Source organism: Triticum aestivum, chromosome 1B (assembly GCF_018294505.1).
Source record: "Triticum aestivum cultivar Chinese Spring chromosome 1B, IWGSC CS RefSeq v2.1, whole genome shotgun sequence".
Classification (NCBI taxonomy): Eukaryota; Viridiplantae; Streptophyta; class Magnoliopsida; order Poales; family Poaceae; genus Triticum; species Triticum aestivum.
This window is the reverse complement of record NC_057795.1, coordinates 157311850-157336660: the sequence shown is the minus strand read 5'-3', so window position 1 is coordinate 157336660 and position 24811 is coordinate 157311850. Positions and strand designations below refer to the sequence as shown.

The 24811-nt window shown below is 41.2% G+C and overlaps 1 protein-coding gene across 1 annotated transcript; it reads left to right on the top strand.

The window, feature by feature from the left end:
- Positions 1 to 18223: 18223 nt before the first annotated feature.
- On the top strand, positions 18224 to 24465 carry LOC123088655 (lysine-specific demethylase JMJ25-like). The gene is made up of 16 exons (XM_044510888.1): positions 18224 to 18536; positions 19112 to 19270; positions 19389 to 19505; positions 19646 to 19776; positions 20170 to 20269; positions 20393 to 20525; positions 20598 to 20661; positions 20738 to 21497; positions 22159 to 22491; positions 22715 to 22931; positions 23003 to 23397; positions 23485 to 23557; positions 23650 to 23735; positions 23804 to 23923; positions 24016 to 24080; positions 24163 to 24465. The coding sequence occupies exons 1-16, from the start codon at positions 18336 to 18338 to the stop codon at positions 24269 to 24271; spliced, it is 3063 nt and encodes a 1020-aa protein (XP_044366823.1). The 5' UTR covers positions 18224 to 18335; the 3' UTR covers positions 24272 to 24465.
- Positions 24466 to 24811: the final 346 nt, after the last annotated feature.

Below are 24811 nucleotides of genomic sequence, written 5' to 3'. Positions count from 1 at the left end.
AACTTAGCAAGAACAATATGTGGAAAATTCATAGGCATTGGACCGGTGAATTCGTTAGATGATATTCATCATATAATAGTCATAACCTAGGGCGATACGGAACTAGGTCCAATTCATAAATGTAAACTAGGCATGTATTCCGTAAATAGTCATACATGCTTATGGAAAAGAACTTGCATGCCATCTTTTGTCCTACCCTCCCGTGGCAGCAGGTTCCATAAGGAAACTAAGGGATATTATAAGGACTCCTTTTAATAGAAAACCAGAATGAAGCATTAACACATAGTGAATACTGATGTCTACTACGCAACCTTTTTCTTGTAGACGTTGTTGGGACTCCAAGTGCAGAGGTTTGTAGGACAGTAGCAAATTTCCCTCAAGTGGATGACCTAAGGTTTATTAATCCGTGGGAGGTGTAGGATGAAGAGTCTCTCTCAAACAACCCTTGCAACCGAATAACAAAGAGTCTCTTGTGTCCCCAACACACCAAATACAATGGTAAATTGTATAGGTGCACTAGTTCGGCAAAGAGATGGTGATACAAGTGCAATATGGATGATAGATATAGGTTTTTGTAATCTGAAAATATAAAAACAGCAAGGTAACAAGTGGTAAAAGTGAGTGCAAACGGTATTGCAATGCTAGGAAACAAGGCCTAAGGTTCATACTTTCACTGGTGCAAGTTCTCTCAACAATAATAACATAACTGGATCATATAACTATCCCTCAACATGCAACAAAGAGTCACTCGAAAGTCACTAATAGCGGAGAACAAACGAAGAGATTATTGTAGGGTACAAAACCACCTCAGAGTTATTCTTTCTGATCGATCTATTCAAGAGTCCGTAGTGAAATAACACGAAGCTATTCTTTCTGTTCGATCTATCATAGAGTTCGTACTAGAATAACACCTTAAGACACAAATCAACCAAAACCCTAATGTCACCTAGATACTCCAATGTCACCTCAAGTATCTGCGGGTATGATTATACGATATGCATCAAACAATCTCACATTCATCTATTCAAACCAACACAAAGTACTTCAAAGAGTGCCCCGAAGTTTCTACCGGAGAGTCAAGACGAAAACGTGTGCCAACCCCTATGCATAAGTTCACAATGTTACAGAACCCGCAAGTTGATCACCAAAACATACATCAAGTAGATCATGTGAATATCCCATGGTCACCACAGATAAGCACATGCAAGACATACATCAAGTGTTCTCAAATCCTTAAAGACTCAATCCGATAACTTCAAAGGGAAAACTCAATCCATTACAAGAGAGTAGAGGGGGAGAAACATCATAAGATCCAACTATAATAGAAAAGCTCGCGATACATCAAGATCGTGCCAAATCAAGAACACGAGAGAGAGAGAGAGATCAAACACATAGCTACTGATATATACCATTAGCCCCGAGGGTGAACTACTCCCTCCTTGTCATGGAGAGTGCCGGGATGATGAAGATGGCCACTGGTGATGGATCCCCCCTCCGGGAGGGTGCCGGAACAGGGTCCCGATTGGTTTTTGGTGACTACAGAGGCTTGCAGTGGCGGAACTCCCGATCTAGGTTCGTTTCTGGAGGTTTCTGTATTTATAGGAATTTTTGGCGTAGGTCTCACGTCAGGGGGGGGGGTTCCGAGTCATTCACGAGGGTGGAGGGCGCGCCCTACCCCCTGGGCTCGCTAAAATGAAGTATCGATTGGAGCTATTGCCACTACCAAAGTACTGCAAAGTATTATTATTTTCAAATATGTACTTCACAACACTAAATTGTCACCAAAAATCTAAAATCATCACAATTGATATTACACGCTATTAAAATGTTAATAAAATTTAGAGATATACCCCTCCTCTTACTTTTTTCTTTGCTAGCCCCTTCCCTTACATCTCAATCTTCTGTTGGGGATGACATGATGCCGCCCTGTGCCCTGCTGGGTACTGGCCATGAAGGAAACGTAGCTAGGCAGTTGGCTATCCCCACAGTGTCACTCGCTGCCATGCTTGCTCGACACCTATAGCCATCATTGACCTCCCCCTTGTTCGCATCGTCCTGCCCGACCGCCCTACTTGCTCGACCCTGATACGTCTCCAACGTATCTATAATTTATGAAGCATTCATGCAATTTTATTATCTGTTTTGAATGATTACGGGCTTTATTATACACTTTTATATTACTTTTAGGACTAACCTATTAATCGGAGGCCCAGCCCATATTGTTGTTTTATTGCCTGTTTCAGTATTTCGAAGAAAAGGAATATCAAACGGAGTCCAAGCGGAATGAAACCTTCGGGAGCGTGATTTTTGGAAAGGATATGATCCGGGAGACTTGGAGTTCAAGCCAGGGAAGGCTCGAGGAAGCCAGGAGAAAGGAGGGCGCGCCCACCCCCCTGGGCGTGCCCCCTGTCTCCTGGGCCCCTCTAGGCTCCCCTGACCGACTTCTTTTGCCTATATAAGTCCACGTACCCTAAAAACATCGAAGGAGAAGATAGATCAGGAGTTCCGCCACCGCAAGCCTCTTTAGCCACCAAAAACCTCTCGGGAGCCCGTTCCGGCACCCTGCCGGAGGGGGAACCCATCACCGGTGGCCATCTTCATCATCCCGGCGCTCTCCATGACGAGGAGGGAGTAGTTCACCCTCGGGGCTGAGGGTATGTACCAGTAGCTATGTGTTTGATCTCTCTGTCTCTCGTGTTCTCTCTATGGCACGATCTTGATGTATGTGAGCTTTGCTATTATAGTTGGATCTTATGATGTTTCTCCCCCTCTACTCTCTTGTAATGGATTGAGTTTTCCCTTTGAAGTTATCTTATCGGATTGAGTCTTTAAGGATTTGAGAACACTTGATGTATGTCTTGCCGTGTTTATCTGTGGTGACAATGGGATATCATGTGCCACTTGATGTATGTTTTGGAGACCAACTTGTGGGTTCCGCCCACTAGGGGTTGGCACACGTTTTTGTCTTGACTCTTCGGTAGAAACTTTGGGGCACTCTTTGAAGTATTTTGTGTTGGTTGGATAGATGAATCTGAGATTGTGTGATGCATATCGTATAATCATGCCCACGGATACTTGAGGTTACAAGGGAGTATCTAGGTGACATTAGGGTTTTGGTTGATTTGTGTCTTAAGGTGTTATTCTAGTATGAACTCTATGATAGATTGTGCGGAAAGAATAGCTTCATGTTATTTTACTACGAACTCTTGAATAGATAGAACAGAAAGGATAACTTTGAGGTGGTTTCGTACCCTACCATAATCTCTTCGTTCATTCTCTGCTATTAGTGTCTTTGGAGTGACTCTTTGTTGCATGTTGAGGGATTGTTATATGATCTATCTATGTTATTATTGTTGAGAGAACTTGCACTAGTGAAAGTATGAACCCTATGCCTTGTTTCCTATCATTTACGCTTACTTTTATCATTAGTTACCTTGCTATTTTTATATTTTCATATTACAAATACCTATATCTACCATCCATATTGCACTTGTATCACCATCTCTTCGCCGAACTAGTGCAACTATACAATTTACCATTGTATTGGGTGTGTTGGGAACACAAGAGACTCTTTGTTATTTGGTTGCACGGTTGTTTGAGAGAGACCATCTTCATCATACGCCTCCTACGGATTGATAAACCTTAGGTCATCCACTTGAGGGGAATTTGCTACTATCCTACAAACCTCTGCACTTGCAGGCCCAACAACGTCTACAAGAAGAAGGTTGTGTAGTAGACATCAAGCTCTTTTCTGGCACCGTTGCCGGGGAGGTGAGTGCTTGAAGGTATATCTTTAGATCTTGCAATTGAATCTTTTTGTTTCTTGTTTTATCACTAGTTTAGTTTATAAAATAAAATTACAAAAAAAATTGATTTGAGTTTGTCTCATACGTTTCATCTTTTTAATATCTTTCGTGAGTATGATGAAAAGGAAAATTGTGCTCAAGTGCTAGAAGAATAATTACATAGAATGCTTGGCATGAAATATGTGAATGATGAGCATGATTGCAATGTTGTTAGTATGAATTCCTTGAATATCCATGATGCTAATGATATGCAAAGCCACAAGCTTGGGGATGCTATGTTTGATGAAGATGATATTTTTGTCCCCCAAGTTTTGATGAACAAATTTATTATGATGAAAGCATGCCTCCTATTTATGATGATTATATTGATGAAAGTGGGTTTGAAAGAGTGTCAACTTTAGGAAGTAGTGATCCCACTATTTTGGAGGATGTTGAATCTTGTTGTGATGAACATGAAAGTGGATTTGGAAGAGTGTCAACTTTATTTAGTGATGATTCCACTATTTCAGAAGAGGTTCCAATTGATTATGAGAACAAAGTTGCTATCTATGTTGATTATTGTGATGACTTGTATGCTATTAGGAATAATGTTAACCATGAAACTTGTCATCATGATTTTAGTTTTCAATTGGATTATGCCTCACATGATAATAATTTTGTTGAGTTTGCTCCCACTACTATTCATGAGAAGAATTTTGCTTATGTGGAGAATAGTAAATTTTATATGCTTGTAGATCATGAAAAGAATGCTTTAGCTGCTGGTTATATTGTTGAATTCATTCATGATGCTACTGAAAATTATTATGAGGGAGGAACATATGCTTGTAGGAATTGCAATAATATCAAGTTTCCTCTCTATGTGCTTAAAGTTTTGAAGCTATGCTTGTTTTGCCTTCCTATGCTAGTTGATTATTGTTCCCATAAGTTGTTTGCTCACAAAATCCCTATGCATAGGAAGTGGGTTAGGCTTAAATGTGCTAGTCATATGCTTCATGATGCTCCCGTTATGTTTTGATTCTTATCTTTTATGTGAGCATCATTGCCATCATCATGCCTAGCTAAAAAGGCATTAAAGAAAAGCGCTTGTTGGGAGACAACCCAATATTTATCCTTACTGTTTTTGTGTGTCCACATGATTATTCTACTGTAGTAATCATGTTTTATAGTTTTTGTTTCAATAAAGTGCCCAGTAGAACCTTTGAGAAGACTTGGGTGAAGTCTATATGATCTTGCTGTAAAAAACAGAAACTTTAGCAGTCACGCGAATAGCTGCCATTTTTTACTGAAGAGTGCTTTTAGGTTGATTATTTTTGCATATGATTAATAGACAAATTCCTCAGGTCCACCAATTTATTTCAGAATTGTTTGAGTTCCAGAAGTATACGTTTGATACAGATTACTACAGACTGTTCTGTTTTTGACAGATTCTGTTTTTTATGTGTTGTTTGCTTATTTTGATGAAACTATGAGTAGTATCGGAGGGTATGAACCATAGATAAGTTGGAATACAGTAGGTTTTACACCAATATGAATTTTGAATGAGTTCATAACAGTACCTAAGTGGTGGTTTTATTCTCTTATACTAACAGAGCTTACGAGTTTTGTGTTGAGTTTTGTGTGGTTGAAGTTTTCAACTTTTGGGAAAAGATTCGATGGACTATGGAATAAGGAGTGACAAGAACATAAGCTTGGGGATGCCCAAGGCACCCCAAGGTAATATTCAAGGACAACCAAGAGCCTAAGCTTGGGGATACCCCGGAAGGCATCCCCTCTTTCGTCTTCGTTCATCGGTAACTTTACTTGGAGCTATATTTTTATTCGCCACATGATATGTATTTTACTTGGAGCGTCATTTTCTTTTGTTAGTTTTGCTTGCTTTTATTTAGAATAATGTTTTTCACCTATATTTTCAATAAAAATTTCAAGGATAGCCTTTACCATGCTTATTTTGCAAGTATACATGTTGCTGTTTGAAAACAGAAAGTTTACCGCTGGTGCAAAAATTCCCTAGAAAAGTCAGAGAATGGTATATTGTTAAATCTTTTTGCATAGTGAGCTCTGATAAATATTATACATCGTACTATTTTTCTCATAATTTTTGGGGTTAGGGAAGTATGATGAATCTTGCATTCTTTACAGACTATACTGTTTTGGCAGATTGCTGTTATGGTTTCATTGTTTGCATATGTTTGCTTGTTTAATGATTCTATTTGAGGATAGGAGTGTTAAATATGCAGAGGAATTTAGTATGCAATGTTGAATAATAATTTTAGTGATTTGTTACAGTAAAAAATGATAAGGTTTTGCATTGGTTTATACTAACCTATCTCACGAGTTCTTGTTGAGTTTGGTGTGGATGAAGCTTTTGATAAAAAGTGAAACCATGATATGAGAGGAATTAAGGAGACACAAAAGTTAAAGCTTGGGGATGCCCAAGGCACCCCAAGATAATATTTCAAGAAGTCTCAAGCATCTAAGCTTGGGGATGCCCTGTAGACATCCCACCTTTCTTCTTCAACAACTATCGGTTAGTATCGGTTGAACCTAAGTTTTTGCTTCTTCACATGAGTTGTGCTATCCTTGCGATGCCATTTTATTTTGCTTTGCTTGCTGTTTGAATAAAATTCCAAGATCTAGAATTCTTAAATGAGAGAGAGTCTTCACATAGTTACATAATTATTTAACTACTCATTGATCTTCACTTATATCTTTTTGGAGTAGTTTTTCATTTACTCGTGTGCTTCACTCATATCCTATGAGTAAATGGTTGAATGAGTTGAATGTCATGAATATGAAATTATATATGTTTAATACGTTTACCTCGTTGGGAGTAATGACTTCACATCTAAGAAGTAGAGGTTTGTTGAAGGTTAGCAATCATTGTATTGGTCATTTGAACAATTCATGAAAGAATATTGAAGGAAGAGAGATTTCACATATAAATATACTATCCTAGACATCTTTTATGATTGTGAGCACTCATTAAGTATGACATGCTAAAGAGTTGATGTTGGACAAGGAAGACAATGTAATGGGTTATGTTTTCTCACATCTCAGTTAAAGTGTATTGTCATGGATCATTCAAACATGTTGAGCTTGTCTTTCCCCCTAATGCTAGCAAAAATTCCTTGCACCAATTAGAGATACTACTTGTGCTCCAAATATCCTTAAACCCAGTTCTTGCCATGAGTGTCCACCATACCTACCTATATGCGGTATTTACCTGTCATTCCAAGTAAATTTGCATGTGCCAAACTCTAAACCTTCAAATAATAATTTGTTTTGTATGCCCGAATCGCTCATGTAGCGACTGGGGGCTGTCAGTATCTTCCATGCTAGGTGGGTTATTCTCAAGATGAGTGGACTCCGCTCATCATTCACGAGGAAAATGGCTGGTAACCGGGATGCCCAGTCCCATGATCAAAAGATCAAATCAAATCAAAATTAATTGCAAACAAAACTCCCCCAGGTTTGATGTTAGTTGGAGGCACCCGTTGTTTCGGGAAAGCCTTGGATTGATGATTGTTGGTGGAGGGGGAGTAAAAACTTTTACCATTCTGTTTGGAAACCGCCTATAATGTATGTAGTATGGAAGATATTGGGAGCTCTTGGTTGTTATGTTGGCAATGAGATCATACCTCTCAAAATTATTTATCTCTATTTCAAAACTGAGCTCTGGCACCTCTGCAAATCCCTGCTTCCCTCTGTGAAGGGCCTATCTTTTACTTTTATGCAAGAGTCAAGGTGATCTTCACCTTTCCTTTTTTCATTTTATCCTTTGGCAAGCACCTCGTGTTGGAAAGATCCTGATATATATATATATATATATATATATATATATATATATATATATATATATATATATATCCAAATGGATGTAAGTTAGTATGAACTATTATTGTTGACATCACCCAAAGGTGAATACATTGGGAGGCAACACTATGAGCCCCTATCTGTCTCAGTGTCCGATTAAAACTCCATAGCCACAAGTATTGCGTGAGTGTTAGCAATTGTAGAAGACTATATGATAGTTGAGTATGTGGAGTTTGCTAAATCAAAGCTCTGAAATAGACCCTTCCTGGAAATAAGATGAAGTGCAATTGTTTGATGACTAAGAATGAAGTTTGCTAGTTTTCAAGAAAGTTTTTGGTCTATGCTTTAACATGTGAATTGCAGGTTACTGGTTCGTGAGAAGTTTTATGATATGAACTACTATTATGACATATAATCATGCTAGAAAAGGTGATTGAAATTATCATTGATCAAACTTGTGCACCTTCTAGCATTCACACTTCATAAATTCTTTCTTTTATCATTTACCAACACGAGGACAAGTAGGAATTAAGCTTGGGGATGTTGATACGTCTCCAACGTATCTATAATTTATGAAGCATTCATGCTATTTTATTATCTGTTTTGAATGATTACGGGCTTTATTATACACTTCTATATTACTTTTGGGACTAACCTATTAACCGGAGGCCCAACCCATATTGCTGCTTTATTTCCTGTTTCAGTATTTCGAAGAAAAGGAATATCGAACGGAGTCCAACGGAATGAAACCTTTGGGAGCATGATTTTTGGAAAGGATATGATCCGGGAGACTTGGAATTCAAGCCAGGGAAGGCTCGAGGAAGCCAGGAGAAAGGAGGGCGCGCCCACCCCCTGGGCGTGCCCCCTGTCTCCTGGGCCCCTCGAGGCTCCCCCGACCGACTTCTTTTGAGGAGAAGATAGATCAGGAGTTCCGCCACCGCAAGCCTCTTTAGCCACCAAAAACCTCTCGGGAGCCCGTTCCGGCACCCTGCCGGAGGGGGAACCCATCACCGGTGGCCATCTTCATCATCCCGGTGCTCTCCATGACAAGGAGGGAGTAGTTCACCCTCGGGGCTGAGGGTATGTACCAGTAGCTATGTGTTTGATCTCTCTCTCTCTCGTGTTCTCTCTATGGCACGATCTTGATGTATCGCGAGCTTTGCTATTATAGTTGGATCTTATGATGTTTCTTGCCCTCTACTCTTTTGTAATGGATTGAGTTTTCCCTTTGAAGTTATCTTATCGGATTGAGTCTTTAAGGATTTGAGAACACTTGAAGTATGTCTTGCCGTGTTTATCTGTGGTGACAATGGGATATCATGTGCCACTTGATGTATGTTTTGGTGACCAACTTGCGGGTTCCGCCCACTAGGGGTTGGCACACGTTTTCGTCTTGACTCTTCGGTTGAAACTTTGGGGCACTCTTTGAAGTACTTTGTGTTGGTTGGATAGATGAATCTGAGATTGTGTGATGCATATCGTATAATCATGCCCACGGATGCTTGAGGTGACAATAGAGTATCTAGGTGACATTAGGGTTTTGGTTGATTTGTGTCTTAAGGTGTTATTCTAGTATGAACTGTATGATATATTGAGCGGAAAGAATAGTTTCATGTTATTTTACTACGAATTCTTGAATAGATAGAACAGAAAGGATAACTTTGAGGTGGTTTCGTACCCTACCATAATCTCTTTGTCCGTTCTCCGCTATTAGTGTCTTTGCAGTGACTCTTTGTTGCATGTTGAGGGATTGTTATATGATCTATCTATGTGATTATTGTTGAGAGAACTTGCACTAGTGAAAGTATGAACCCTATGCCTTGTTTCCTATCATTTACGCTTACTTTTATCGTACCTTGTTGTTTTTATATTTTTAGATTACAAATACCTATATCTACCGTCCATATTGCACTTGTATCACCATCTCTTCGCCGAACTAGTGCACCTATACAATTTACCATTGTATTGGGTGTGTTGGGGGACACAAGAGACTCTTTGTTATTTGGTTGCAGGGTTGTTTGAGAGAGACCATCTTCATCCTACGCCTCCTACAGATTGATAAACCTTAGGTCATCCACTTGAGGGAAATTTGCTACTGTCCTACAAACCTGTGCACTTGCAGGCCCAACAACGTCTACAAGAAGAAGGTTGTGTAGTAGACATCAGACCCCTACAACCGTGTGTGCCTCATCCTGCTTAGTCGCCGCCACACTATCTAGGGTTTAGAGAGCTTGAAAGAAGCAACTAGTTGCATGCCTGTGTAGGTCTATGTCCCGGGGTGTGGAAGGATGTTGGGCATCCCGTGTGTGTTGTGTCTGTAGTGTGTGTGTGTGTGTGTGTGTGTGTGTGTGTGTGTGTTGGGGCGTCTAGGCGTTGGCTCGATCTAGTGGTTCGCGGACCAACTGAGTATGTGTAGAGTGGCCCATTATGCAGTGAACAAATTCTCCCTCTTTTTAGCAATTTTGTTTTCGATCGATGTGACATGAGAGTGAGCGTGCCAACTGAGAGATGCATATGAGTAGGTATAAACAAATTTCGCACCGACTCAAGGATGGCGGCCGCCAGACCTTGCCCACCGGGTCCTCCACCAGTAGGCCTATGTTTCGAGTGAATATACTAAATGTTTTGAGTGTTGCATTAGAGGATTTTGAGTTCCAACCATCATTTATTAATACATGGCCAAGCCTCTCCCATCTTATGCCACCTATTTGCCAAGTAAATTTATTGGCAAGATAGCTAAAACCATTTAAGTAGAATGTATTCAAGAGCTTCTATAAATGCCTGCATGTATTGATGTGTTCCATTTCTTTACTCTTCTTCTTCGAACGTTCATCCCACCACTCATCAAGATGTGTGTCCAAAAAATATAAAACATTTGTACCTGTTTGCTTCTAGACGCCCAAAAGTGCCCTGACTGTTGTTTCTCACTTCAATACCAATTTAAGAGTTTCATTGTGCCTAGTAAACCCCCTTGTCCGAGGTTTTCGATATAGTTAGGATTTCACTAGCCTCATCTCTCTCTGTACATTTTTTGTTGTTGCACACCTTCCTTGGAGTGTTATCACAAAGTCATTGAACTGCCCTTTGTTTTCCCCATCTTTAAATCGACCCACAATATGAGCTACCTTTGGTGGAACTTCTTTCAACATAGTAAGTTTCCTTCTGGATCCTCCACAAAAGACAAACCCTTACGACTGTGTGAATCCCTATCTGGCATATCTAGATCTTCATACATCCCATAACCACCACCTTTTCCATCGCCTCGAGGGTAGTCATTATTCTAGGAGCTATGAAGGGTGTATGTTCCCCCGCCATGCTACATCCAAATTCGCGATCACAAACTCTTCCCCTAACTCCATCAGCCAGTATAAAGTCTTACCGTTCTAATTGTTGATGCTAGTGTCCTAGTAAACCATAATTACCACATAAATAGGTATTTTTGTATTTGAACACATAAACTCCTTTGCCACTCTTTGTGATAGAGATGTATGTATTCACCACCTTCATCTCTCTCTATACATTTTTTGTTGTTGCACACCTTCCTTGGAGTGCTATCACAATTTCATTGGACTGCCCCTTGTTTTCCCCATCATTGAATTGACCCACAGTATGAGCCACCTTTGGTGGAACTTCTTTCAACATAGTAAGTTTCCTTCTAGATTCACCACAAAAGACAAACCCTTACGACTGCATGAATCCCTATCTGACATATCTAGATCTTCATACATCCCATAACTACCACATTTGCCATAGCCTCGAGGGTAGTCATTATACCGCTGATCGACAAAATCCAAAGCATCTTATTCCATGACTTATGGAGGGTGTATGTTCCTCCGCCATGCTACATCCAAATACACGATCACAAACTCTTTCCCTAACTCCATCAGCCAGTATAAAGTCTTCCCGTTCTAATTCTTGATGCTAGTGTCCTAGTAAACCATAATTACCACATAAAATAGGTATTTTTGTATTTGACCTCATAAACTCCTTTGCCACTCTTTGTGATAGAGATGTATCTATTCAGCTTCTTGCTAACATCCTATCTTACTTGAATTCTTATGAACTCACCTATCAAAGCTACTAGGAGATTTATTTTAACCTCAAGAATGGTGCACATGGTGCGACACATACCTATGATGATAGGAAGCTTCAGCACATGCGCCCAAACATCAATTTATCAAGCACCATAATTCTAGGGTTCTCAAAACTAATACAACTTCATCAAAATGGCCTGGTTCCGAAAAAGCCAAGACCAGATAGTCATTGCTTTGTTCCAACCCCGAAGACAACAAACTGGATAGTAATCAAATTATCATTCATTTTCCTCCAAGCGACTACACACTTGCCGGATTCCATGCTAAACACATACCAAAGAAAAGAGCACAAGGGCTAAATCCCTTTCTCGTATGAACCATCGTTATAGACAACCACTTATCTTTCTTGGGAGGATCCACAACTTTGTTTTCCCATATGGAGTCATCGACCTCATACTCATGGAGATTTAGTCATCCAAGAAGATTTTCAAATGGTTCACTTCTCTCTCTCTCTCTCCCTCCCTCCCTCTCTCTCTATCTATCTATCTATCTCGCTTGCTGGCTCAGTTCTTCCTTACCCCCCATCATAGATCAAAAACCATTCAACAACACCACCAAACCCTAGGTTTCCACATGTGTCAAGTCCCGCTAGAGGCTAAAACATACCTTGATGGAGCAACACCCAATAACGAAGAGACTCGACAGGGGACGGGGTGTCGCCTAAGGACAAAAATCCTAATCAAATAAAAACTTCTATATCTTGATCATTTAAATGCACCATATATCTAATTGAGTCCGCAGATGCCATGAGGAGATCGACAAAGGAATCCTAGTCTAATTAACATAGTTCCCTAGAATCTCCATTCAACCATGTCGTATGCCTTATGCATATGTAGCCTTACAACATGGTAATAACCTGAGATAGGCTAAATGGTTATCGATGGATAAAATACCCATGTTTGCAACACATTAACTTGAGTAGCACACAATTATAAACAACAACATATGATCATAATTTATAAACAGTGACACATCATAATAGCAGCACAAAACTATAAACAACAACACATCAAAAATAAAAACTCCTTCTCATAAATAGCAATATCTACTTGTAGGCAACAATATTTCAAAAAATATATGGGATGCCCACTTGTCGTGTTTTATATGGGTACAAGGGTATGTGGGTATGGGTTGTACAATCCCATACTCGTACCTGCTCTAATGGATGTGTTTGAAATTTCCCTATTCATATACCCATGGGTAAATTTTTAATACATACCCTTACCCTAATAGGGGTTTTTACTCACTGAGTATGCTGGTAATGGGTACCATTGCCATCCTGATGTGGCTTGAACTATGTCGGTATTTCCCCAAAGAGGAAGGGATGATGCAACATAGCTACGGTAGGTATCAATCCAGTAGGAGAACCAAGCAACACTATGTAAACGTTACCTGCACACAAAGAACAAATACTTGCAACCTTACGCGTAAGAGGGGTTGTCAATACCTCCATGATAAAAAAGATAGATAAATTTGTGGTAGATTGGATAAATAGCTCTCGATAAAATGCGAAATAAAATAAGTAATAAAAGGGTGCAGCAAGGTATTTTTGGGTTTTTGGAATAATATATCTGAAAATAAAAGCAAATAAAAATAGATCTCAGAGAAAATATGATAAAGAATAGACCCGGGGGCCGTAGATTTCACTAGTGGCTTCTCTCGAGAAAATAGCATACGGTGGGTAAACAAATTACTGTTGGGCAATTGATAGAAGATCGAATAATTATGACGATATCCAAGGCAATGATCAATATATAGGCATCACATCCAAGATTAGTAGACTGACTCCTTCCTGCATCTACTACTATTACTCCACACATCGACCGCTATCCAGCATGCATCAAGTTCATGGAGAAACGGAGTAATGCAATAAGAACGATGACATGATGTAGACGAGATCTATTCATGTAGGAATATACCCCATCTTGTTATCCTTAATAGCAACGATACATGTGTGTCTTGCTCCCCCTTCTGTCACTGGGAAAGAACATTGCAAGATCGAACCCATCACAAAGAACCTCTTCCCATGGCAAGAAAAATCGATCCAGTTGGCCTAACTAAACCTAAGATTCGAAGAAGAAATACGAGGCTATAAATAATCATGCATATAAGAGATTAAAGAAGACTCAAATAATATTCATGGATATAGATCTGATCATAAGCTCAAAGTTCATCGGATCCCAACAAACACATTGCAAAAAGAGGTACATCAAATAGATCTCAAAGAGACCATCGTATTGAGAATCAAAAAGAGAGAAGAAGCCATCTAGCTACTGCCTACGGACCCGTAGGTCTATGGTGAACTACTCACGCATCACCGGAGAGGCACCAATGAGGATGATGAACCCCTCTGTGATGGTGTCTAGATTGGATCTCGTGGTTCTGAAACTTGCGGCAGCTGGAATTGTTTTTCGTCAACTCCTTTAGGGTTTCTGGAATATTTGGGAATTTATAGGGCAAAGAGGCGGTGCAGGGGGCTCCGTGGGGGTACAACGCCCCTGGGCACGCCCTGCTGGGTTGTGCTCCCCACAGGCCTCCCCTCTGGTACTTCTTTGACCCACTAGGTGTCTTCTGGTCCAGAAAAAATCTCCAAAAAGTTTCGCAGTGTTTTGACTCCATTTGGTACCGATATTTCGTGAAGTAAAAAAAAAGCAAAAAATAGCAACTGACACTGGGCACTATGTCAATAGGTTAGTCCCAAAAAATGATATAAAGTTGCTATAAAATGATTGTAAGACATCTAAGAATGACAATATAACAGCATGGAACAATAAAAAATGTATAGATACGTTGGAGACGTATCACATCCTACTAACATCTCTTCCCCTTGTTCATGTTCTTTTTATGCATGTTTCCATAGGAAAGCAAGATATTTTGCATTATGAGACACCCATGGCAACAAAAGCACTTTGCACAAGATGTGATTTCATACACACTTGTTTTTGCCTGAAATCTATCATCTTGGAAATCACCTGATAAAGAAAATTACATAAACTAATTAGGCTATGCTGAGATAGTACCTCAAGGTACTCCACCTTCAGAATAAAAACAATAAACGTGCCATCCCACCAAAAAGATATTGACTTATCATTAACATCATCTTGGATCTCCTTCGTCAAACGTTCACCTAATATATGGCAATTTTTTTTAAAGAAATTGCATGTAGGTCATCCGAACCTGGAGCTTTCATGTCTATGATGGAACATAATGCCTCATTAACCTCACCCACAATGTACAACTTATTAAGGGCATTGTTCATCTCAGATGTGACATGTGTCATAAATTTCTTCAACAATAGTGGATTTGTATCATCAACCTCAGAGGTAAAGAGACCAACCAAATAGTCCGACACCATTGGATTTAAGTAAGCATTGTCCTCAAACCAATTGCCATGTTCATTGCTTAAATGCTCAATATTATTACATTGATGACGTGCATTTGCGAAGTTATGGAAATTAGTTGTATTTCTTTTCGCCAAATTGAAGCCAATTGATCCTACTTCACTACACCCAATGCATCTCCTTTACCTCTTACACACATTTTCAATTCCATGTGCTATCCCCTTTTGTCGGGGATATAACCCCACAATATGACCCGCCATACTGAGGTCGGGTCATCCAGGTGGCGGCAGATGAGCAAGACTCAAGATGGGCCGTGGCGTAGAAGAAAGAGACTAGCAGGGCGGTTCACCAAGCAGGCCGGCTCGCGGCCCAACATCCAAAGATGGCGACTCTTCGTCCGGAAGTGTAAGCCGCCTAGAGCTTCCTTACTTAGGAAACAATACAAGTCAGAAACATACTAGGTCACGGATCGTAATATGACCCGGTCTCTTGTAAGCCCTAGATCTCGACCTGTATATAAAGGCGAGTCCTAGAGGTAGATAGGGTTGAGAGACAATCAATCAATAGCTAGGTCAAGCAAATCCGCTCCCTTGTAATTGATCATCCAACAATAATCAAACAAGCATGAAGTAGGCTATTACCTCGATCATGAGGGGCCGAACCTCGGTAACCCATGTCTCTCGATTCCGATCAACCCCGACAAGCTAATCACCTGGTTGCGATGGCCTCATGACTAAGTCCTCAGACTAGGACATCTGACGTGACAAAACCACGACACCATTGTTATCCCAAATTTCTAGACGATAATCTTCTATTACACCCTTCCTAATTTCCGCCCTTGCAGTCTCTTATTTGTATTTTTTAAAACAGCTCTATCCCATCGGTGCAAGTGTGCATGCACCGTGCAAATATTCCCCCGAGATCAACTTTCGAAACATGAGGATCGAATTCTCCTAGGCCTCTAAAATGATCTCACTGACGCGAGGCTCTATTAAACACCTCACATTAATGAAGCAAATCACCGCTCCATGTGAATCCTGCATTTCTTGCACCTCCATATTCATAAGTAGGGCCTCTGGTTCGAGTGACTATACTAAAGATTTTCTGCTATTGCATTAGGAAACTTTGAGTTCCAACCACCATTAGTTAATGCAAGACCGAACCTCTCCCTTATAGCTCCTCGCTGCCAAGTAAAATTATTGCCATCATGGATAAAACCAGTTAACTGACAATCTTCAAGAGCTTCTATATATGCTTGCATGTATTCATGTGGTCCTTTTCTATGACAACTTCCTTGAAATCCATCGTTAGTCTTGTTGTTGAACATTTAGCCGACCACTCATCAAGATGTGTCTCCCATAGAAATAAAACATCCACTCCTCTTTGCTTCTGGACGTCCAAAAGCGCCCTGACTACCATTTCCCGCCACAGGCCATGGCATTACCAACTTAAGGTTTTCATTATGCCCGGTCAACCCCCTTGTTTGAGGTCGTTGAGATAGTTAGGTTTCCACCATCCTTATCATTCTTCATACATTTTATGTTGCTGCACCTTCCCTGGAGTGCTATTCATCATTTCATTGTTCCTCCCTTTGTTCTCTCCATCTTCAAATTGACCCACAATATGAGCCCTTTGATGGAGCTTCTTTAGACACAATAAGTTTCCTTTTCGGCTCCTCCACAAACGCCAATCTCTTACGACCGAATGAATCCCTATCTAGCATATCCAAATCTTCATACATCCCACAACCACCACCTTTGCCATAGCCTTGAGGGGGTAGTCATTATACTTCTGATCGCCAAAGCCGAAGCCTCCTCTTCCATGACCCATGAAGGGTGCATGCTCCCCTGCCATGCCACGTCCAGAACCACGACCACAACCTCTTCCCCTACCTCCATCATCCAACATAAAGTCCCCCATTCTAACTTTGTTTCATCATGCTCCTTAGACCCACATTCTTGATGCTAGTGTCCAACTATACCAAAATTACCACATAAAATAGGTATTTTTTGTATTTGACTTGATAAAACCCCCTTCTTGCCACTCTTCGTGATGGAGATGAATCTGTTCAATCCTTGCTAATCTCCTATACTACTCAAAATCTTAAAAACTTACCTATGGAACCTCCCGGGAGCTTAATTTTAACCTCAAGAACAATTTCCATGGTGCGGCAATTTCTTTGATGATAGGGTCATGCAAAGTCTAATAGCTTCAGCTCATGCGCCCAAGCATCCAATTTTTCAAGCACCATATTTCTACGATTCTCAAAATCATAATACTCCTTCATCAGGACGGTCTGGTTCCGGAAAAGGCCAAGAGGCCCCATATTCATTGCTTATTCCAATCAGCAAAACATCCAAACTAAATAGTAAACAAGTTATCATTGATTTTCCTCCAAGTGACTTACCTGCCGGATACCATGCTAAATGCGTATCACAGAAAAGAGCATGAGGGTTAAAGCCCTTTCTTGTATCCACCTTGGCTATAGCCAACCACTTAGCTTTCTTGGGCGGTTCCGTGACATCGTTCTCCTAGATGGAGTCGTCAACCTCATCCTCATGGAGATTCAATCTACCAAGAAGATTTCGACTGTTTCTCTTCTCTCTCTCGCTTGCTGACCCGTTTCTTCCTTATCGGACATCACAGATCAAAAGCCAGTTACCAACAACCAATCCCTAGGTTTTCACACGCGTCAAGTCCTGCTAAAAGCGACAACGGACCCGACGGAGCATCGCTCAGGAACGAAGAAGATCAAATGATCTAGGGGTAGACCAGCGGGGGCTTGGTGGGGTACCATGACTGAGGATGAAAACTCTAACCAGATAAAAAAAATCTCAGAACCCATAGCCAAATTCAGTCCTTGGGTTTTCATTTGTACTGTTTTGATCTAGGTAGGAAATTGGTTTGCCTCTGATTTACCTGGCCCATGGGAACAAGCCCAACTCAAAAAATGAAAAAGGGAAGCCGGTGGTTTGTTTCTACGGCGAGCGGGAGACAGATGCGTGTTGTAGCAGATGTTGGCTGGAATTAAGACGAAGGGAGGCAAACGATGAAAAGAGGCATAGGATCTGGTGGCCGTAGGAAGTTTAATCATGCGCTCGCGCGGTGACCGGCCCAAATTTGGGCCGGCTGACCGGCGCCTAGCGCTGCCCTGCCCAAAATACAAAGACTCGCCGCCGCGCCTCCAAAAAGCCCCCCACCCCGCTCCGCGTCCGTCCCCCCCCCGTCTCTCGCATCTCTCCGCTGCGCCGGAACGCAAACCGCACCCTCCGACGTAGGGGATGGACGTAGAAGGAGGAGGAGGAGGAGGGTCCCGAGCGGCGAAACGACGGGGAAGGAGGAGGATCCCGAGCGGCGACCGTGGCTTCTCGTCGGTGGTGAGGCCCTCCGACGAAGGCCGCGGCATAGCGGCCGGGAACAGGCCGCGGAGGGACAGGAGGACGGCGCCGGACACCTACCGCGAGCCCAGCTCCGACGATGAGGTGGGGATCTCTCGTTAATTCTTACGTCCGTTGTACTTGTGCGCTACTTAGTGGTTAACGCGCGCGCCGATCGATCGCTCCGTCTTCGAGGGTTTAGGATTTGCTTGAAGCGGCACCCATCAAACTATCTAATTCCATTTCATAATTCCCTTCCGGTCCTTTCCCGTTGCTGTTCCTATTTTTTGCGATCGGGCGGAGAAGTTTAGCTGCTGATCTGCGATTCATCTCCCTTTCTTCTTTATTTATTTCTGGACTGGTGTTTTGATTTGGGTTAGATGATAGATCTCACCTCTTGGTGCAGGGATGACCATCTAGGGTTCTACTACTGTGATGCATTATATCGATTTGCCTTTATATCTGGGCTAAAGATCGTTGTCTTCTTGCCACCTTTTGCAAATATTTGTGATGTTTCCCATTTTGGTCTAGTAGACGCTTTGATTTTCGCTTAGGATGAGCTTTGGTTCACTAATTTCATTTTATTTTTGAGTACACAACACTTCTGCAGTGCGCACGCTAGTAGTCTTCAGCCTTCCGCTGCCGCTTTGGTTGACTAATTTTGTATGTTGCAAATATAGGATGGTGAGGAACCTGTGAATAATCGAGTTGTTCAGCCTCTGAACATACCCAAGAGAAGTGATGCAGGGAAAAAGAGGGGGCCCAGAAATAAGAAATCAGATCAAGATGGCAGCAAGGCCCACTCCCCGGATGGGCAAAACCATGGTGGAGAGAATACGGTAAATTACTTCACATATGTTTCAAATTTCATTTCTGCGCAATGGTTTTATGGACATTTTATAATTAACAAGACAAAATTTTGACCTTCCTCAGCTATTTCTTTATTTTGTTTTGCAGACTAGCGATGATGAGGATTTCAAGCCTGCAAAGAAACGGCAAAGAAGAGATGCAGCAAAGTGGAAGGGTTCCACTTCCACCGCAAAAAAGTTTAAGGAAGAGGAAGAAGAAAATAAGGTCACATCCTCCAAGACTAAAGTTTCTCATGAAAGATATAACAAGGCAAGCTACTCATTATCTGGCATAAGTTGTTTACGGAATGACTTTACGTATTTATTTTCGTGAGTCTAATGACCTCTGTTGTTTCAATCATCTAGAATGGGAAGAAGATGTTGACCGGGGAAAATGCTCGAATGTGCCACCAGTGCCAGAGAAATGACAAGAAGAAGGTGGTCTGGTGTAAGTCATGCAATAACAAACGATACTGTGGGAAATGCATCAAGAAATGGTGCGTGCATGTGTGGATATGTCTCCATATTGATTTCTGTTAATCGAAGTGCCAACCATTTACTGCTTTCTTCTGTAGTCCAAATTATTACACCTTTTGGTTAATCTGTAATTTTATCGTGCTAATACTGAAATCAACGCGGACATATGTGGACGCGGCGGGAATGTCCTACTGCATCTCTATATTGCATGCACCGTTGCTTTTGTGGTATACAAATGTGTGTACCAGTATCTCACAATTTTGATGTTTATGATTAATACTGTTTTTCCTATCATGGTGCAACCAAAACTTTGAAATCTTCCCTTCAAATATTTTTATTCCATTGGTGACTCGCAGAAAACAGTGGCTGTTGGTCTGATGTATTTCATAACACTGCTGTTTTTGGGCGTGTAGGTATCCCAATTTGACAGAAGATGAATTAGCGGCAAAATGTCCGTACTGTCGCAAGAACTGTAATTGCAAGGCATGCTTACGAATGATAGGAGTTGAAGAGGTTTGCACTTGGCACATACGCTCTTCTTCACAGTATCTTGTTTCATGTTGATTTTGATTGTGTTCGAATGATCCTCTTCTGCTTTTTCCCTCTCAATGATTTGTTTCATTTTTTATGAACCAGCCTCAACAAAAGGAAATTTCTGAAGAAAATCAAATTAGTTATGCATGCCATATCATGCGCTTGTTGCTTCCTTGGCTAGGAGAGCTGCAAAAGGAGCAGATGGAAGAAAAGAAATTAGAGGCCCGTATACTAGGTATGGTGTTCTAGGGGCACAACAAGATAGAATTCAATGTTCATGTAGATGTTCATCTGGTTTTGTTTACAGGAGTTTCGATGGATGAAATGAAGTTGGAACAGATCAAGTGTGGCCCTGATGAGCGTATCTATTGGTTAGGATGTTTCCATATTTACTTTCAACATGTGACTGTAGAAAGCATCTGATCCTGTTTCATTCCTCTACTGCAGTAACAGGTGTAGAACTTCTATATTCGATTTTCATAGAAGCTGCAAGCATTGTTTCTATGATATGTGCCTCATCTGCTGCCGGGAGCTTCGCAAAGGTGAGATCCCCGGAGGAGAAGAGGTGGAGAATGTGCAGTATGAGAATAGAGGAAAGGACTATATTTTTGGCAAGAATTTTCATTCAAAGGGTGAGAATCGAAGGGACTCTTTGAGGAGGAAGATGGACTCTCCTACTGATGGTAGCAAATCTTGCTCTCTGCTACTATGGAGAGCAAATAGTGATGGTGGCATACCTTGCCCACCAAAGGAAATGGGGGGCTGTGGTGGTTCTGACTTGGACCTCAAATGCATGTTTCCGGAGAAAATGCATGCTGACTTACAAGAGAGAGCTGACAAAGTTGTGAGGAGTGGAATATTTGGAAAAGCAACATTTAGTAGAAGTGACCAGTGCCCTTGTTTTGATCATTCGGGCACGGTAAGAACTGAGGTAAAGACAGTACGGAAGGCTGCAGATAGGAAGGGCTCAAGTGATAACTACCTATATTGTCCAGTTGCCACTGATCTCGGTGATGATGATCTAATTCACTTCCAGATGCATTGGGCAAAGGGTGAGCCAGTTGTTGTCTCTGATGTTCTTCAATCAACCTCTGGTTTAAGTTGGGCACCGATGGTTATGTGGCGGGCATTGCGTGAAAGAGCCAAGGGCAAGGCAGAAGATGAGAAGTTTGATGTGAGGGTAGTAGATTGCCTTGATTGGTGTGAGGTGCTGAACTCTATCCACATTTTTATTGAATGTCATAGTTGTCGATTTCTTTGATTTTATTTTTAGTAGTAAGCAGTGATTGTGTCTTACTCTTGCCATATTTAGATGATGACAGTTGTTTTGCACTCTCGTGTGCTTGCTCTGATTGCACGTCAGAAGTTCAAGCAGAAATACTCACGTCAGAACTTCAAGCAGAAATACTTATGATGATACTTCAGTGATTACTTATAAAATTACAAAACTAATTACATACACTTACTAAGTTCCAGAAGAAATGGTAAATTATGTTTTCCATTTTATAAGGATCATTTTGGTACAGGGGTTTAATCAAGCAATTAGTACTAGAAAAATGACCGTGGTTCCCACACTGTATTATTTGTCAGGAGAGTGCATAGTTAACAAGTCATCAATTTTACATGCATATATCTTATTTATTTTGAAAGAAAAGTGCAAAAGATGTTGGCCTTATATTTTAAATTGGAAGGGGTACTATACTAGTTTTATGGAATTTTATTGATTCATCAGTGAACTGAATTCCCCATTTTGAATAATGATGTTTACCGATAAAGGCTTTCGCCACACTTTATATGTGAGTCCCTTTGAATTTCGAAAATTGTGGTTTAATAAATAGGCGCTTATTGTGCTACGTTTGATGTTGCAGGGGTCACTTAAAATCCGCGAGTTCTTTAAGGGATATACAAATGGCAGAAATCATCGCAGGCCTCACTGGCCTGAGATGCTTAAGTTGAAGGACTGGCCTCCTTCTAGTACGTTTGACAAGAGGTTGCCTCGCCATGGTGCTGAATTTATCAGCGCGTTGCCATTTCCTGAGTACACCAATCCAAAATGTGGTCCACTAAATCTTTCGGTCAAGCTTCCTGCTGGTGTCATGAAACCAGATCTTGGGCCGAAAAGTTACATTGCTTATGGATTTTCCGAAGAGTTAGGCCGGGGTGACTCAGTGACCAAGCTTCATTGTGATGTTTCTGATGCGGTATGATGCTATTTTTATAACGATAGAGTTTTTTTTTGCCTCGGATATGGTTAAACTTTTGCCATGAAATGCTGGTCTCTACCTTCACGATCTGCATGCCAGTTTGGTTATCTTGATTTCCTAGCAGATTTCCCTGTGCAGTCTCACTGATCGTTGCATAGTTTTTGTTTTCTTATTTGTCTGTTGCTCTGGTTTAAGTGTAACAGATGTCTAATTTAACCAGGTAAATATCCAAACACACACTTACGAAGTGCCATGTGAGACATATGATCTTTGTCGGATTAAAAAAGTCCAGGAAAACATGAGAAAGCAAGATCTTCAGGAACTGCGTGGGGATTTGAATTCACGCACTGAGCTTAGGGCACAGCCATCTGTTGATGGATCTTACGAAGCCGTGATGACTTCATGTAGTATGGAAAGTTATAAAGATAGTTCTAATGGTGCGTATCACTACTTGTTTTGGGGAAATTGATTTTAGGTTTTTCTCTCATGTCATATTTGTGTCTTGCAGGTTTGCACATAAATGCTCCACATCGCGATGCTACAGATGCTGTTAAGGATAAAGGGACACCTCATAAATCTGTTACCAAATCCGATGAGATCCGCAACGGAACTCATTTGTACTATCAACGTCGTGCTAACAGAAAGGTGCGTCAAGATAAAGCCAGTGATCCTCCCAAGCCAGTTCCTGGTAAATTTGATGAGATTGGCAAAGGAATTCGTAGAAAGGTGCATCAAAATAAAGCTACTGATCCTCCCAAGCCAGTTCCTGAGAAGACAGAGAAAGATAAAACTGGTGGTGCTTTGTGGGATATATTCCGAAGAGAGGATTCAGAGAAATTACAAAAATATCTACGGAACCATGCCTCGGAGTTTCGCCACATCCACTGCAATCCTGTGAATCAGGTATTTAAAAAAAATCTGTTCCATTCATAGAAGTTACATCTTGTAGTTTACTTATCCTACATAACATATTTTTTTTATATTGTGCAGGTTATCCACCCAATTCATGATCAGACATTCTATCTGACAGAAAAACATAAGAAGAAGCTCAAGAAAGAATATGGTTAGTAAACCTTAAGTGTTAAATCTTCCCAAACACAGTGTGCCTCATTAATTGTGATGTCATTTCCTTATGTGTTTGCTTGCCTGCTTTAGGTGTTGAGCCATGGACTTTTGAGCAGAAGCTTGGCGACGCAGTTTTCATTCCTGCCGGGTGTCCTCACCAAGTCAGGAATTTGAAGGTATGAACCCTCACTCTCTTTTGAATTTAGCACGGTTCTCAAGACTGTACCCATTTCCTTCTGTGCAGTCTTGCACCAAGGTTGCGATGGACTTTGTTTCCCCAGAAAATGTGGGTGAGTGTGTTAAGCTGACGGACGAGTTCAGGGCACTTCCATCTGCCCACAAGGCCAAAGAAGATAAGCTAGAGGTTAGCAGCATTTGTTGTTGAAAATCGCGCTTACTACATTGTATTTGAGGAAAATTGATGACTGGTCTGAAGTTGGTTCTGGTTATTTATAGATCAAGAAGATGGCTTTGTATGCGTTTCTCGATGTTCTCAAATTCTTGGGACGTCACGTGGAAGGGTAAGAGACACTAGCCGTAATATTTTGTTTGTCACCGAGCTTTCAGTCAATGTGTTAATTTGGTGTGTGATGTATCAATCAGGTCAAAGAGCGGGGATGTGCAGCCCAACCAGTCCAGCGGTGGCACTGCAGAGGAAAAGCCTAAAAGGAGGGGTACCCGCGCAAGAGGTGGCTCTCGGTCTCGGATGTGACTGGTTTGCCTGCCATCAGACTGCTCTCTGGGGCTGTGACTGAAACCATTAGAGCTCCTAGTTCAGTTAGGCATCGTTGGTCAGGGTGTCTACTTTGTTTGTAACAAGTGGTAACAATTGACAAGTTGACTGCACATGCCCGTTGGAGTTTCTTTAACTTAGATTTCAGCTGTGCTGTTGATATTCGGAGATGCGATTTATGGTTGTTTCAGACTTGAAATGATGCCTTATTTAATGCCGTGCGTTAACTATGTGATCCCCAATCCTCACAACTTGTTGAATTCGCATAGCAAATCAGTAGGAGCCTCATGCATAATTTAGCAATAAGACTGTAGAATCACTGATAAGACGGATCAATCTTATGCTGTGTGTGTCAATTTAGAGCAGATAAACATATTATACAATGGATCAATCTTATTCTGATCGCCGGCCTGTTCCCAACGCCGATGATTCCAGATGGTCCACCGGAGCAGCAGGCGCACTGTGTCCCAGTGCAAGGGCAGGCGGCCGGACCTCCGAGATGGAGCTGCAGCTCACACC